Below are 16,208 nucleotides of genomic sequence, written 5' to 3'. Positions count from 1 at the left end.
ATCTTATGAATCTGTGGCCGAGGCCTTGAGAGAGCTCGCAAATCTCGGTTCAAGTCCAGTGACAGTTGGTCTGTCTAGAAAACACCATGGCTGCACCAACCGGCAAGACCATGCAGGCATCCAAGCCCGGCTCTGTAACCCCGTCTACCAACGCGTCAGCGAGGCTGGAGAAGACTCATCCCGGCGTTCGCCGCTCAACGCCTGATTCAGAAGCATTGGCGTCTTCCGATGATGATGGGGAACATGTGCAGTTCAATGCGGCAAACTCGGCTGTTCCTGCGCCCAAGCCTGCGCGCCGTACTTCGTGGCTTAACGAAGTCCCAACCAACCTTCACCGAAAGACCTCCCTAACCACCGCTAACCCGTTATCCTCGGGGGGCTCGAATCCTACCAGCCCCGCCACTGATCAGTCCGGATGGCCCACGAACACCTCTCCTGGAATGAGTAGCTCGATCCATTGGAATCACGTTGGAAGCAGCTCGTTTCCATGGGGCACAGGTATTTGGAACACCGAATCTAGAAAAGAACCCCCTCCTCGACTGTCTGAGATTGTTCCATCCCCCACGATGACCAATCCAAATAACTATTTCAACGAGGAGCTATTGAGCCCCACGACTCGCACAGCATCGGGAGACTCATCCATCCCATTCTCTATTCCACTTCATCCCACGCCAAAAACATATCGCTCGCAGTCTTACTCGGTGGGCCAGTTGGACCCCGAGTACTTGAGCCTTATGGCTAACAAATCGGCGTCGCCCTATTCCGGCGCACGTCCACGGAACGGCGCCCAGTTCTCTGCATTACAGCATCGTTCTTCTCGGCCTAGCCTGCTAGGAGAACTGGGACACGACCCTGCTACGCTTGGTCGCGTGCGCGAAGACGACGACGACGACGATGCCGGAAGCCCCAGTGGTTCGGATGGCGGTCTAACTAATTATACCACCAGCCAAGCCCGCGCTATCGAGCAGCTTTCTAGAGAAAATGCCTATCTTCGACAGGCAGCTGGCCAACTTGATAGCGGTTTCAGGGATCGCGCCATGTCGTCGGCGTCGGCAACTAGCGGATATGCAGTTGGAGCTGCTGTTCATAACCTGCATCGCCTCCCGGGGAGTGTCCCCGAAGAGGGAGATCTTGCAGTGGAGGACCTGGACGAGGTGGGCGACATTCCCGGATACAGTAACATCCATAGCAATACCCGACGGAGATATTCCGAGCATTCCGCCAATCTGGAGAAACAACTCCCGTCGATTAACTCCCTGGACAATCGTGCGCTGGATAATTTCAGGAAGGCCCATTGGCAGACATCCCTCGGCTTCGGAAGCATGTCGGACATTCCCCAGAGCCGACGACACTCCTTCGCGGACATACCTATCCGACACACTTCTGTTTCCGGGGACCCTTCTAGGAACCAGCTTGGAGATCGGGAAGAAACCTATGCGGGTATTGGCGAAGGCTCCCTGTCTAATGCCCAAGGCCAGAACCGTGAGTACCAGCGTTTTCAAACGGTTCCTCGCTCCGAGGAACATGAATTGGAAGCCGAATATTTACGAGCTCGTCGATTTGCAGAATCCTATTTTGCTCGCGACCAGGCTCTCCGTGCTGCCGAAGGTGCGTCCGTGGTTCCGCCGTCTCTTCACCCGGCCTACACGATGCCGAATGCCTACGCTCGCCACCAGCCTGGCCTCATGCACCCGCATCAGAACCAGCTTTTGTATATCGTATCGTTCAAATGCCACCGTGCCGATGTGTTTTACATCCAGGAAGACACTGGCCTTCAAGTGAAGGTCGGAGACCTGGTCATCGTCGAAGCTGACCGCGGCACTGACCTGGGTACTATTGAGCATGCCAACATCACCATGCAAAAGGCTCGGGAATTGAAGCAGCACTACGCGGAGGAGCATTACAAGTGGCTCATGATGTTCTCTAGGCAAGGCCAGAACGGAGCAGCGAATGTCGTCAACACCTCTAGTGGTGTCTCCGGCCTCGCTGGTCGCAGTGCCATTGGTGGTATGGGTCCGCATGGGCCACATGGGGTGCAGGAATCCACCGTCGATATCAAGCCCAAATTGATCAAGAGACTTGCCCAGAACCATGAAATCATGACCCTGCGCGACAAGGAAGGTAACGAGGCGAAGGCCAAGCGAGTCTGCAATCAGAAGGTTGCTGAACATCGACTCAATATGGAAATCCTTGATGCCGAATTTCAGATGGACTGGAAGAAACTTACCTTCTATTATTTTGCGGACTCGTACATCAATTTCAATTCCCTCGTGACCGATCTATTTAAGATCTACAAAACTCGGATCTGGATGTCGGCTATCAACCCAGCGTCATTTGTGACGCCCCCGTCTGCCGGACTGCAGTCTCCCAACCCTCTTGGATACGGCCAGGACGTGCAGACCGATCGTCCCCATCCGCAGGACAAGAGGCCTTTTGGCTCTACTCGAGACGGCGTGAATGTCAGTCGCGATGCCATACCTAATCCATTGGGGTTGCTGCGCAATACCTACCCAGAATCGTACCAGTCTTTCACCCAAGGCCCGCGACCGCCTGAGGCCGGTCTCGGTAGGCTTGGTGCCGTTGACCCTTTCTCAACATACGCGCCGAATGCCTACACTGGCGTAGAGCCAGGATATGCCGATTATGCTCCCGGTTCTGGCGCAACCAGTGGCCCTGGCCGTGCCCACGCTGCTCCAGGCGAATGGATGGGCCGTTTTCAAGGCTTGTCGCTCGGTGGCACTTAAGATGTTGAAACTATCTTACTGCCAAACAGTCCTACTGGACCACGCCGAGCTTGCACGATCTACCTCTTGTTGATTCAATTATTTTAAAGAACTTTTAACTCCACCCTATCTCTTGTATCTGATTCTCTCCGTTCTTTCACACGAGACTTTTTTTCTTTCTTTCTTTCTCTTCTTTATCCTCATTCTCCCACCCCCTCCTTTCTGTCGTTAATCAGAGATTTTACGCTCTTGTTTTTTTCAATGCGTTTCTTGTTATGGGTTTGCTTTTGCTTTCAAAGAGATTAGAAAATGTGTGCAGCGGATCAACCCTTTTTATGATCTGTCGTTTACTGCTGATACCTAATAGACTTTCAGCTTCACGAACTGATGGTTTAGCCGTTCGAGCTTGTTTTTTGCAGAATGATTTTTTATGTTTGTTTTCGCTTGAACAGAGATCCGACGCTACATTCCAATCACTCATTGACTTGTTGTATTATGTATTTCTGCCTTTCATGCCTTTTTTCCATTCCTCGCAAGGTCTCAACGGACATAGGAGGCAAGAATTCATGTTTTACAGTTAGATGAGAATAAATTGGACGCTTCCAAATGCGGGACCACACTTCTTGAGTTCAGTCGTGAAGTCAAATAGACGTAAGGAGAAAATCTAGTGAAAATCTAGTCATCACATGAGATTTCGTCCAGTTTCTCATGAAGGAGAACTGGTGCCTTGTGGCCTGACCCGGGCGGACTCGTAAACGATTATCTAAGCTGCAGAGATTTGAATTGACACCTGAGGCAGAGAGGCTGAATAAGCACGGTCCGGCCGCTGATTGGGGGAGCGGCAGAGCTCGCCTAATCTTCTAGCGTCCCACACACAACCTCGTTGAAGAGATCTTTCTCTCCGAACTTCTCAGTTGCGACAACGACGACAATCGACGACCTGCCACGCCGACAAGGTACGTTGCCCGCAATTCTTGTGTTCGATCCTGAAATTTCACGTTGAAGAATTCAATCGCGGTTTTCAGGATTACTCGAACAATCTTCGATAATTTTTGAGACTAACATCTCAATCGCTATTCCAGATGGGTGCCCTCAAGTACGTGGAAGAGATCCAGAAGAAGAAGCAGTCCGACGTGATTCGCTTCCTGCTGCGTGTCCGTTGCTGGGAGGTGAGAATCCCCCTACCCCAAACTTCGATCCTTTGAAACATCCCGCCGGATGTTGCTCGTGTGCTATGCCATAGGAATACCTACCCGTTTCTGAGGGGTGTTGCAACACGGCTCGAAAAGAAGAGAATAAGGAAAATATTTTTTCTTCGCCGGCGGATGAAAATGGATTGTGGCACAATACAGAGACCTTTTGGGTTTCGCCTCATTGGGCTCCGTGTGTCTTGCTATACACTCGTTGAACTTTGCTGAGAGTGCATCAATATAGCTCCGTCAACTGAACGCTATCCACCGTGCTTCGCGTCCTTCTCGCCCCGACAAGGCTCGTCGTCTCGGCTACAAGGCCAAGCAGGGATATGTCGTCTACCGTATCCGTGTGAGACGTGGTGGCCGCAAGAGACCCGCTCCCAAGGGTGCTACCTACGGTATGCAAAAAAAAAAAAAAATCTCAGGAGAGAAGGAAAAAAAAAAAAAAAACTAACGGGTCTGGGTGTAAATAGGCAAGCCCACCAACATGGGTATCAACCAGCTTAAGTACCAGCGTGCTCTCCGTGCCACCGCCGAGGAGCGTGTCGGTCGTCGCTGCGCCAACTTGCGTGTCCTGAACTCCTACTGGATCAACCAGGACTCCACCTACAAGTACTTCGAGGTCATCCTCGTCGACCCCCAGCACAAGGCTATCCGCCGTGATGCCCGCATCAACTGGATCGCCAAGCCCGTCCACAAGGTACGTGCTCTGTCTGCCTTCGGGGCTCCCAATCGTCGACTGCTGGGAATGGCAAAACTGACTTGGATCTCTCTGAATAGCACCGTGAGGCTCGTGGTCTTACCGCCACCGGCAAGAAGTCGCGTGGTATCAACAAGGGCCACCGCTACAACAACACCAAGTCTGGTCGCCGCCACACCTGGAAGCGCCAGAACACCCAGAGCTACTGGAGATACCGTTAAGTGTAGATGGGTGGCTAAGGGAGATTGTGTGGCGTGGAAAAAATGGTCTCATGTGGATGTGTTTATATCGTCGCTCAATCGTTTCTATGGCTATGTCAATGAAATGCTTGGGTGCGAGCATAATGCAACAGATCTTCTGGATCGGATGTTAACAAAATTATTTTTTTTCTCTGGGTTCAACTTTATTATTCCCCCTAACGAAGTGCGACGACTGTTTTCTCGGTTCCAGAGTAATGCATTCCAAACGTAGACCATGTTGTAGACCCAATCCTCTGGATGATGTTACATTATCTTCTACGGTGTCATGGCCGGGAATGGCCTAGCGAGGTACATACGGAGTAGGTTGGAGTGGGTAAGTCAGCCCGAGCGAAACGGCGAAGCGCTCTCAGCCTCTCGAACTGACGATGCAGGGTCTTTGGCGTCCGGGTGGACTGGTTCAAAAATAGCCAGTGTCACCATGATGCGCTACGATTTAAAATAGTAACATCGTATCGCTATCTACTTCCTAGTGCTAGAGTCCTAGAGTCCTAGGGAAGACTCAAGGTATATGATCGTGATCAGTCTGATAGGACCCTGCCAAGCGACCTAAGGCATCCCGCCGCTCTCTCGCTTTTGTCTTGCTTCCATCGCTCTTGCTTGTCTTCTTCCTTTCTCTCTCTCTCCCTCGCGTGAACTTGACTCCCTTCTCTCTCTCCTTCTCTTCTTCTTTCTCTCAACCACTAAACCACCCACTCTCTATTTCCCGGTTTCCCGGTTTTGCGGTTACATCCACCTCGTCCCATTTCATGTTACATCACAATCTGGTGCCCCTTAGTAATCTTGCCCTTACTCATCCAGTAGCAGTTCCGGTGCCTGGCTCTGCACTCTCTCGCTCTCTCCGTGGATCCCTTTCTTTTATTTAGTCTAGTTGGGCTCTCTTGACTCTCAGGTCGTTGGTGCCCTGATTCCTACTTCATTCCATTTCGGCAGGATCCGGTCTCGATCAACTTTCTTGTTGCTGCCTGACGAGTGTGCTTGATCTCTCTCCTTCCCCTCCATTTCATCCCTCCCCCCCCCCATCCACCTGCCAACTGCTCTATATCCCGGGCTCGTGCTTGCACCACCCCTTGTGGCGTTCTAGAGACCGAGATAGTGGTGTGGGGTTTCGACCAACGTTGAGTCCGACCTTGCGACAAACAAATGCGCCCCTATGCCGTCGCGGGCTCCACGTAATCCGCCTTATCCTCCCACGTCGAGCTCACCCGCCGCTCCCCCACATGCGAACCTGGTCCCCTCGTCGATCGAGAGGAGTGCTCCCCGTCTGATACCCCAATATGCGCCCGTGTTGCCATCCATGAACGCGAATCCAGCTACGTCGCCGCAGCATCGCCACGGCCACTCTCGCTCCATCAGTCATCCGTTCCCTTCTCCCTTCGCCGGCGCGGGCAAGAGGCGGAACCGATCTATCCCGAAGCAGGACTTCCTCGACTCGGACGATGACGACGACGATGTGACTTACTTGCCCGATCCCCTGTCGACCAGCCCGCGCAAGGGCCCGCCACGCCCGGTGCCAGGCGAGGAACTCATAACGGGGAAGTGCATGACCTGTTATTGTACGGTGCGGTGGCCGCGCAACCTCAAGGTCTTCCGCTGTACGGAATGCCTTATGGTCAATGATCTTGAGCCGTATAGGGAATCGAACGACCCGAGCAGTCGGGGAAAGGATGGGAAGCCCCCTGCGCCTGCGATTCCTAGGAAAGGTGATTGCGCTCTGTCTATGTCCTCTACAGTCTTGGTTCTAATCGTTGCCCTTCTTTCGCATAGCTATTTCGCTTTCTGTCGAACGAACAAGGTCCATGGCCGACGCATGCGTCTCGAACTATCTGAAAAAACTTTTAGAAACTCCTAGTCCGCGAGCTATTCCCATAAGAAACCTGCCAGATAAACCCTTTGCCGGACAGGATGGACTCTTGTCGATATCGCCAAAGCAAACATCCGGATACTTGTCGGACCCTCGCGCAGTCGTCGATCCTCGCAGTCGAAGTGCTTCAGCCTCTGGACGACCTAGGAATCTGAATGGGATTAATGGGAATACAAATCCGGTGAAACCCAGTGGACCACCACCGGCTCCGTTGCATATAGAGGGGAGAGACCCTCAGACTAGAGGTCGGGACATGCCCAATGCACCCAAAGGCGATCGCCCGGCGCGGGAACCCGGGCGACCTTTCCCCCCCGAGAGCAAAGACTCGGCAAGCCGCCCTTACATATTCAGGGCACTCGAGGAATATATAATATCTTCTTTTAAAGGCTGCGACTGCCTTAATAATTCGTTTACTACGTCGCAAAAACCCTTGCAGACTACCAATGACAACCCCTCTAAGAGAAAACCGGAGGCTACTGCGGCACCGGGACATGCGCACCCAGTATTCGAACCGGACGCAAAAACCCTTCTCCTCGGTGATCTGGCTGAGAACTCTTCCTGGTGGGGCCACGATGACGATGCGATCGATACCTCCAGCCACACTCATCCTAAAGAAAAACCCCCGGTTTCAACCCGAGCGGTGAGCTCACGAAGCCCACGCATCAACTGGGCGGAACTGGCACAGTGGTATCAATCGATCGTGACGGCAGGCTCGTCATGGGTCGAACAATGGTCAGAGATGCAGCCCAGTAATATACAGGGGGACGAAGATTTGGTTAGACAGGAACGGTTGAATGCCGTTGATCTGAGTATAGTAGAAAGAGAGATCATTGAATCACGGATGCATCTGCACCGAACGCTTCTCAAGGCGACCGAAAATCTTCTCAAACGGCCGCGGCGACCGATCAAAAAGCCGGAGGAAGTGCGCTTCTTGCTGATGCTATTGGCAAACCCGTTGCTATACCCGTCTAGCTCGTCGATGGCTGCCTACACTGCAGGCGCCCCGGCACCTCGCATCGATAGAAGGCCTTCTCATCCCATGGATGCTAACCAGAGACTGGCTCCGCCTCCTGCCAAACCCGTTTCATCCCGGCTTCGAAATGGAGGACCGGGTCACCACTCGGGCATTGTCAAGCGGATACTAGGACAGTTGGCAAACTTGCCAAATGATTGTCATCATTACCTGGTCTCCTGGTTTTCTCGGTTCCCGTCGGGACAGTTTGAGAAGACGGTCGATCTCGTCGGTAGTTTTGTTACTTATCGCCTGACTCGTCAACATGGGCGGAAGCGCAGCGAATCAGCCCAGAACGAAGACAACAGCCTAATTCCAAGCTTTTCTAGCGCAGCCGGAAATACGCCAGCCGAGCTTCATGCTGCGATCAACGGGAGAGGTCCCACCAAGCAGAATAATGACAAACGAGACAAGCCGGTTGTTTACAGCGACGATTGGCAGCTTCGAGCCGCTGCTCGCGTGATGTCCTTGCTGTTTACGGCCAACAACGCCAGCGTTTCACGAAAACCGGATGCACCCGAGGCGGGCTCGGCGACCAAATACCAACCGCAACGGCGAGGGCAAATGGTCCCAATTAGCACATTTTACAACACTTTGCTCGATTATTCGGATCTCGTGGCCGACTTCGAGGCGTGGGAGACGAAGACCGCGAAATTTTCCTTTTGCCAGTACCCCTTCTTCCTCAGTATCTGGGCCAAGATCCACGTTTTGGAGCATGACGCTCGCCGACAGATGGAGGTCAAGGCCCGCGAAGCCTTTTTCAACAGCATATTAAGTCGGAAAGCCATCAGCCAGTATCTTGTCCTGAAGGTGCGGCGTGATTGTCTGGTAGAAGACAGCCTTCGTGGCGTCAGTGAGGTCGTCGGGTCTAGCCAGGAGGAAATCAAGAAGGGTCTGCGGATTGAGTTCGTTGGAGAGGAAGGCGTTGATGCCGGAGGCCTTCGCAAAGAGTGGTTCCTGCTCTTGGTCCGGGAGGTCTTTGACCCTCATCACGGTAAACTCATACTTAGTTGTGCTGCTCATTTTCGCTACGACGCATTTGCTAATCTGCCTGCTCATTAGGACTTTTTATCTACGACGAAGACTCTCAATACTGCTATTTCAACCCGTACTGTTTCGAATCTTCGGAGCAGTTCTTCCTGGTCGGAGTTCTACTGGGGCTGGCCATCTACAATTCAACTATCCTGGACATCGCTCTTCCACCCTTTGCCTTCAAGAAGCTCTTAGCCGCGGCACCTCTGACCGGGACGGGACCGCAAGTGGCGACGACGCGCTCGCCATTCAAGTGCAGCCTGGACGACCTGGCGGAATACCGACCGACGCTGGCCAAGGGTCTCCGGGCCCTGCTGGACTTCGAAGGGGACGTCGCCGATACGTTCTGCTACGATTTTGTGGCACAAGTGGATCGGTACGGAGAGGTGGTGTCGGTACCTCTATGCGCTGGAGGCGAGAAACGGCCGGTGACCAACGCCAACCGGCGGGAGTTTGTAGACATGTACGTTCACTATCTCCTGGATACGGCCGTCACGCGGCAATACGAGCCCTTCAAACGCGGGTTCTTCACCGTGTGCGGCGGCAACGCGCTGTCACTCTTCCGACCCGAGGAAATCGAACTGCTGGTGCGTGGCTCGGACGAAGCGTTGGACGTGGCATCGCTACGGGCGGTGGCCACGTATGACAGCTGGTCGCACCCCCGGCCGGAGACAGTGCCGGCGGTACGGTGGTTTTGGGACTTCTTCGAGCACACGCAGCCCGCGGCACAGCGTAAGATTCTATCGTTCATCACGGGAAGTGACCGGATCCCTGCCATGGGAGCGACGAGCCTCTCGATCCGGCTGATGTGTCTGGGCGATGATTCGTCGCGATATCCGACAGCGCGCACTTGTTTCAACATGTTGGGGCTCTACCGATACGAATCGCGCGAGCGATTGGAGCGGATGCTGTGGGAGGCGGTGTTGAACAGCGAGGGATTTGGCTTGAAGTAGGTAGAGTAAGCACAGCAAAGCCGACCAGGGGGACCGGGAGTTGACTGGGATTTCCCCCGGCGGCGCCACACCCCATGCAGCGGTGAGCGAGCGGGATCTGGGAGGGGTAAACAATCATTCCGCCTGTATTTTATTCTGTTAGAATTAATCGAGGCCGATCGTCATTCGTATCCTTCTTTCCTTGTCTTTCTTTCTTTCCTTTTGAGGTGTACTAGACAGTGCCAGTCAAACAACAAGTGGGGCAATCGTACGATAGGACACTAGAGAGCAGTCCTGTAGAGAGAGTAGAGACCCTAAAATGATTAGTTATAACGTTAGACTAGTCCAATGCAGTCAAATGCAAAGTGACAAAGTTGACACGCCCACTGCTGTCAAGTCAGAGTGTCAGTCACCGAACCCAGGCAGATTGGACGAATCGTCGAGTCCCCTTCCCTTTTCCAGAACCCAGACATCAACGAGCCCCACGCCGCTAACGCCCCTTCACGACTGGCATGGCTTCTATACCAAGAGGCCCGTCTTGTCCTTTCTCCGTTCTTGATTGGAAGTCACCCCATGAATTGCAGCTGACTTTTTGCCTTTTGCCTTTGGCTTCCCCTCCTGGCCACCCCCGCTGTTGATTAATAGCTGGTGGCTGTTGTTGGCTTTGGTTGCTGGTTTTTGGGTTTTGTAGCTGCTGGACTCCGTAACTAGATGAGGAGAGGTGGAATGAGGGGAGGGGAAGAGGCATGCATGGGTGGGATGGTATTGGTATAAATAAGAGGGGTGTGTCTTGGTTTGGGCTCTTTCTTTCTTTTTCCTTTTTCATTTTTTTTCTTCTTTTTATTTGTATATTCTGGATTCGTCCTTTTGGATCGGTTGATTGTGTCTTCATCATTTGAGTATTATTTTTTCATTGACTGATTGATCTTGGGTTCATCATTCATCATGGGTTCGATTTTGCCACAGTCGATGAAAGCGCTTCGGTAGGTTTGTTCTTGTTTTGTCTATTGTTTTTTGAACTTCACCGTGGGGTTGGTGGTTTCGTTTGTCTGTTTGTATTTGGGATTGGGTTCCATGCGGATAGATGATCGGGATCGGGATTGGGATTCTTTCCCCCCTTGGTGCTTCGGTGCTTGAAACGGGCGTGTCGATGAAGTAAGCTGACTTTCGAAAAGTTATGATGAGCCGTTGAAGCATGGGATCGTTGAGGTTCCGCTGCCTAAGCTTCGCGATAATGATGTCTTGGTATGGTTCTTTTTTCTTCATTTCCCTTTTGAATTGTTTTTGGTGATTGCTTGTTGTTGAGGGGTGATGGAAAGGAGGATCATTGGTGCTGACGGCTGTGTTTAGGTTAAAGTCAAGGCGTGCGGTGTTTGCGGGACAGATTTGCATATCCATGAGGGAGAGTTCATTGCGAAGGTATGTACTGTATATGTGTCTTCTGTGTTGTGTGTAGCTGGTAGTTTGAATATGGATGGATTGGCTGATCGTTGTTTTGATGGATGCTTAGTTTCCTTTGGTTCCCGGTATGTCTGCTTCTTGTCATATTTTTGTTCTGCATTTGCTAGTTTGGAGAGGACGAAGAGGAGGAGGATGCTGATGAGGATACCCCAGGCCATGAAACCGTCGGCGTAGTCGCCGCTGTCGGTCCCAAGGTCAAAGGCTTCGAGGTCGGCGAGCGTGTCGTGGCTGATAACTCCGAGTTGTGCGGAGAGTGCTTCTATTGTCGTCGCGGGGAGGAGCTGTTCTGTGAGCACTTCGAGGCTCACGGTGTAACCATGAACGGTGGATTCGCCGAGTACTGTGCCTATCCCGGTATGTGCCCTGGTTTCTTTCGTGAATTAGGGGTGAGCATTATTCTGAGAGGGCGATTGTTGACGGACATGAATAGCTGGCCGTGTGTTCAAGATCAAGAATCTCTCTGATGTCGACGCTACACTCCTGGAACCTGCGTCCTGCGCCGCTCATGGTTTGGATAAGATCGCTCCTAAGATGGGGTCCTCGGTGTTGTTGTTCGGAGCTGGACCCACGGGTCTGGTGAGTTCTCTCTCCTTGTCCCCGTCGATCTAACGATGACTCGAGTTGGAAGCCCCTTCGGCTAATATACCTGGGTCTAGATCCTCGCTCAGCTCCTCCGTCTCAACGGCGGCTGCCGCGTCGTCGTGTGTGCCCCCGAAGGCCTGAAACTAGACCTCGCCAAATCCCTAGACGCCGGCGACGAATACATCGCTCTGTCGCGGAAGGACCCGAGCGCGCAGTTCGCGCAACTCAAGAAGGACAACCCGTACGGATTCGATATCGTGGTCGAGGCGACCGGTAGCGTCAAGATCCTGGAGGACTCGATCAATTATGTCCGTCGGGGTGGAAAGCTCGTTGTGTATGGCGTCTATTCGAACAAGGACCGCGTGTCCTGGCCTCCTAGCAAGATCTGTAAGTTCATCTTCGTCTTCGTCTTTCATTATTCTTGCTTGATTGCGAGTGTCGTTTCTGCTGGTGTGTGTGTGTGTGAATTGGACTGTCTCTGACTGATGCTTGTGGGAATAGTCGGCGACGAGATCAACATCCTGGGTAGCTTTTCTGAGACGTACAAGTTCCCTGCTGCCATTGACTACTTGGACTCGGGTAAGGTGAAGGTCAAGGGAATAGTGAACAAGGTGTACAATATTCACCAGTGGGAGGAGTGTCTCGAAGCGATGAAGAATAAGACCGCGATCAAGGCGGCGATCACGTTCGATTGATTGTTTACATTGAATTGGTGGGATACGTGGATATATAGATTGCCCATACTATGTAGGGAATCAGATGGTGATGATATATGACAACGAAGAGAAATTCGTGTATGATGACTCTGAATGGTAATTGACTGAGATTCACGAAACGAGAACAGAGTGAGATGTAGGTTACTGAGGGGAAGAAGTTGAACGAAGAGGACCTTGGGAGAATGAGATGGATGGTGAACTTATGTCATCGGCCATAATCCTCAAAGTACACTAGTTACACTATCTTATCGGATAAGAAAATCCACCTCCACCACCTACCTCTCTCACCCTCTCTATCCCTCCCTTTCCCCCTCCCTTTCCCCCTCCCTTTATCCCTCTTTATATATCCCCACCAAAATGGTAAAACCCCTAACATTCAAAGGTGACAAGCCCAAAAAGCGCAAAACCCGCGACCCTGCCGCCGCCTCAACCACCGGCACCCCCTCCGCGAAACGCGCCCACACCGACTCCAACCCCTCCTCCTCTGCTGCGTTTGCCCCTACAGACGAAAACCCAGACGACCAGACCTGGGTGAACGCCGACACGCCGACCGACATCGCGGGCCCGGTCATTCTGGTCCTGGCCTCGGAGCCACCAACGTGTATTGCCAGCGACGCGAACGGGAAGGCGTTTGCCAGCGAACTCGAGAACACGATTGAGGGGGATCCGGGGACTGCGGAGCCGCATGATGTGCGGCAGGTGTGGGTTGCTATGAAAGTTGCGGGGACGGAAGCGTTTGGGTTTAAGGGACATCATGGGAAGTGAGTTATCTATATTATCCTATCCTATCCTATCTGTCTACTACCTGTTCTTGGTCGCTGCCGTTTTCCCTTCTACTTTGGGGAGAGGAGAGGAGAGGAGAAAGAGAATGTCTAGAAAGGATTGATGGCTAACAAAATGCTTTCTATCCCAGATACCTCGGCTGCGACACCTACGGCATCCCCAGCGCGACGGCATCGGCCATCTCGCATCGCGAATCCTTCCTCGTGATCCCCGGCGAAGTACCAGGGACATTTGCACTGCAGACGGCAGGCGGCGACAAAGAGAACTTCATCTCCGTGAAGGAGGTAACGTCGAGCAAGAATGTGAGTGGGAAGGCGTGGGAGGTGCGTGGGGATGCGGAACAGATCTCGTTCGACACGACGGTGCGGATCCGTATGCAGGCGCGCTTCAAGCCGAAGATCAAGGCATCGAAGGAGACGAAGGCGAGGGAGAAAGTGAGTCGGAAGGAGCTGGAGGAGATCGTGGGGAGGGGGTTGGAGGATGACGAGGTGAAGAGGTTGAAGAGGGCGAGGCGGGAGGGGAATTTCCATGAGGAGATTTTGGATGTTAGGGTGAAGGGGAAACACGATAAGTTTGCTTGATTTTTTGTCTATTTTTTGGGTACTGGTCTTTGAGTTTCTGGATACCCGTTGGTTATTTTTGCTTGGTCTTTGGAATAGGAAGGAGATCGAAGATATGTATTATATTATGTATATCTAGAGTTTATATTCGTCCAACATGCAGAGGGGGGTATCTATCAATCATTTCAAACATCAAATAGAACAGACCAAGCACTATCGGGTTGTCCTCCGAAGCATAAAATCTAGATGTACCATGCGATTCGTCACCGGGACCGGATAACTCCCTGGCGGTACAACGCTCTTCTTACACAACGGGCAAAGACTGCTATTTTGCTCCAGAGAGGTGTCAATGCACTCGACGTGGTAGATGTGCCCACATGGAAGCTCGCGCACGATCGCCACGTTGGGCACAAAGTCGTCGAGGCAGATTGCGCAGGTCGTTTGAGAGTGACTGAGTCGATTCCGAGGAGGCGGTGCGGTGCTTTGTGTTTGGTGGTGGCTGCTAGACGATATATCATCTTCTTGATTGGGCGAGACCTCCTTCTCTCCGATCTCCACCCTCCCTTGGACGTTGTGGACAGCTGAGTCTGTCCGTATTCGAGTTTCACTCTCCGTGTCGGTCTTCTCGGGCTCGTCTTCAGCCTTGTCCAGCTGGTGAGTGGAGCCATCATCGCCCGATCTCGACTGAGTGTCACTGTCGCTGAGTGCTTCGAGATCCGGATACGCATACACGGGGAACGTATCCAGCACCTCCTGGGAGACCTTTAATTGGTGCAGGCCCAGGTGCTCGATGTCCGCCTCTCCCGCTTCAATTCGACGCTGCAGACTCTCGCGTCGTCGCTTCTGCACGATCTGGTAGCAGAGAAGTAGTATCACGCTGAGGACTAGCACCGTTCCTACGATCGCGAGGATGAATCCCCAGAGACTGGGCATTTTCTTTCCACCTCTATCTGTAATCACCCGGAAATCGGCCATTAGCCTTGATGAAGACGAGAGCGTAGTTAGTAAAGTAGGCAATGATAAACTCACCTAAATTAATGAGGGCAAACAATCGCGTCTCGCCCTGCCCCTCCTGTAAGAATTCCGTAGACTCATTATAGGGGCGGCTCGAATTCCCCGAATAATATGATAGTTGGCGCATGATGGTTGCACCCGCCGGGCCAGGGATCGCATAGACCGGGTACTTATTCCGACGTTTCCATTCCTTGTCCCTCAACGACCATACCGAACTATCTTCCGTCGGCGGCTTGGTGTCATTGCTTCCGGGTATGTAAAAGACCAGCGCATTGGTTCCGACACGCCGAGAGGCATGCAGGAAGGACTGCGTACAGTCAGCGCTTATCCACGGCGCAAGTCCAACGGTGTGATAGCCGAGTGTTTTCACGTCCTCGAAGCGGGTGACATTCGCGGGAACATATTCAGCCGTGGCATTGACGCATGGATCGTGAGCGTCGAGACCAGGAACAAAAAATAAGCCTTTAATGGGACCTTTATCAGGTGCATTTTGGGTGGACAGTGTCTGGACCAACCCGTCAAGAGCCAGGTGGAATGTCGCACTATCCTGTAATACGCAATCTTATCAGTATTTTCGTTCGATTTTCCTTCCCTCCCTCCAAATCTAAGCTCGTGCCTTTTCTTTTCTTTTCTTTTTTTTCTCCACGTGCCGGAAAAGAACGCAACGTACATTGACCAAAGGTGTGTTATTAGTCGCTACCTCCGGGCCTGTGAAGAGCGAGGCCGCCGTCGTGAGCGATGCGGCAGCTATCAGGGAAGACATTAGTCCATGGACTTGGGTGGTGACAGACAGAGATAGTCGTCGATCTGCACCGTCCAACGGCGAAAACACGACATGTCAGGAGGATCAATCGTACCCATAACCAGCAGGACATCTAACCAAGTATTTCCCTGTTCAAAAAGAAATGCGAAACTCTAAGGCGGCTCAAATCAGATCGAATCCAATTGCAAGAAGCATCCTGCATGGAACTGGAGTGACCAAACGGAGGATGCGACAAGAGAAGACGGTTAGATTGGGGGGAGGGATGTGAGGGTAAATCAATAGTTTGAGCAAGAATGCTGACAGGTCTCGAAGGTTTCGCTTTCACTGCCAAACGAGAGTCAAAGGCATGGTTTAGCTGCATGCTATTGATCCATCTTGTTCCTGTTGGTCCGTTTTCCCTTGCATCGGTTTTGGCCTGATAGCCGCCCTTCGAATTTTTCATTTTTTTCATTTCTTTTTCCTGTCTGTCTTGGTTCGCCCCTTCGCAGATCCTCGCTAACGAGCTGCAGATTACCGTTTGCGGACGGAGTGAAATGACGTTTGCAGAGTGGATTCCTACATGGTGCTGCACGGAAGACCATGGCAAGACAAAACCAGCAGCAGCAAGAGTTATTGA

General features: G+C 52.4%; 5 protein-coding genes across 5 annotated transcripts; 4 read left to right on the top strand and 1 right to left on the bottom strand.

Annotated features, from left to right (window-relative positions):
• Positions 1–86: 86 nt before the first annotated feature.
• KD926_008256 (PSP1 family protein) lies at positions 87–2,744 on the top strand (the record flags this gene model as incomplete). The annotated part of the gene is made up of 1 exon (XM_053100959.1): positions 87–2,744. One exon carries the CDS (start codon positions 87–89, stop codon positions 2,742–2,744), a length of 2,658 nt encoding a protein of 885 aa, XP_052955414.1.
• A 1,061-nt stretch (positions 2,745–3,805) lies between these two features.
• Positions 3,806–4,837, top strand: KD926_008255 (60S ribosomal protein eL15; the record flags this gene model as incomplete). The annotated part of the gene is made up of 4 exons (XM_053100958.1): positions 3,806–3,892; positions 4,158–4,314; positions 4,390–4,616; positions 4,697–4,837. The coding sequence occupies 4 exons, from the start codon at positions 3,806–3,808 to the stop codon at positions 4,835–4,837; spliced, it is 612 nt and encodes a 203-aa protein (XP_052955413.1).
• Positions 4,838–6,026: 1,189 nt separating this feature from the next.
• On the top strand, positions 6,027–12,451 carry KD926_008254 (uncharacterized protein; the record flags this gene model as incomplete). The annotated part of the gene is made up of 9 exons (XM_053100957.1): positions 6,027–6,576; positions 6,641–8,743; positions 8,812–9,730; positions 10,889–10,958; positions 11,064–11,132; positions 11,282–11,528; positions 11,605–11,750; positions 11,831–12,206; positions 12,258–12,451. 9 exons carry the CDS (start codon positions 6,027–6,029, stop codon positions 12,449–12,451), a joined length of 4,674 nt encoding a protein of 1,557 aa, XP_052955412.1.
• A 378-nt stretch (positions 12,452–12,829) lies between these two features.
• KD926_008253 (uncharacterized protein) lies at positions 12,830–13,836 on the top strand (the record flags this gene model as incomplete). The annotated part of the gene is made up of 2 exons (XM_053100956.1): positions 12,830–13,233; positions 13,386–13,836. The coding sequence occupies 2 exons, from the start codon at positions 12,830–12,832 to the stop codon at positions 13,834–13,836; spliced, it is 855 nt and encodes a 284-aa protein (XP_052955411.1).
• Positions 13,837–14,028: 192 nt separating this feature from the next.
• On the bottom strand, positions 14,029–15,592 carry KD926_008252 (RING-H2 finger protein; the record flags this gene model as incomplete). The annotated part of the gene is made up of 3 exons (XM_053100955.1): positions 14,029–14,765; positions 14,845–15,376; positions 15,500–15,592. 3 exons carry the CDS (start codon positions 15,590–15,592, stop codon positions 14,029–14,031), a joined length of 1,362 nt encoding a protein of 453 aa, XP_052955410.1.
• Between the last annotated feature and the right edge of the window lie 616 nt (positions 15,593–16,208).

The sequence above is a fragment of the Aspergillus affinis genome (assembly GCF_023601865.1).
Source record: "Aspergillus affinis strain CMG 70 chromosome Unknown NODE_52_length_214890_cov_85_929348, whole genome shotgun sequence".
Taxonomy (NCBI): Eukaryota; Fungi; Ascomycota; class Eurotiomycetes; order Eurotiales; family Aspergillaceae; genus Aspergillus; species Aspergillus affinis.
Note: the sequence above shows the minus strand (reverse complement) of the source record. Positions and strands in the feature narration are given on the sequence as shown.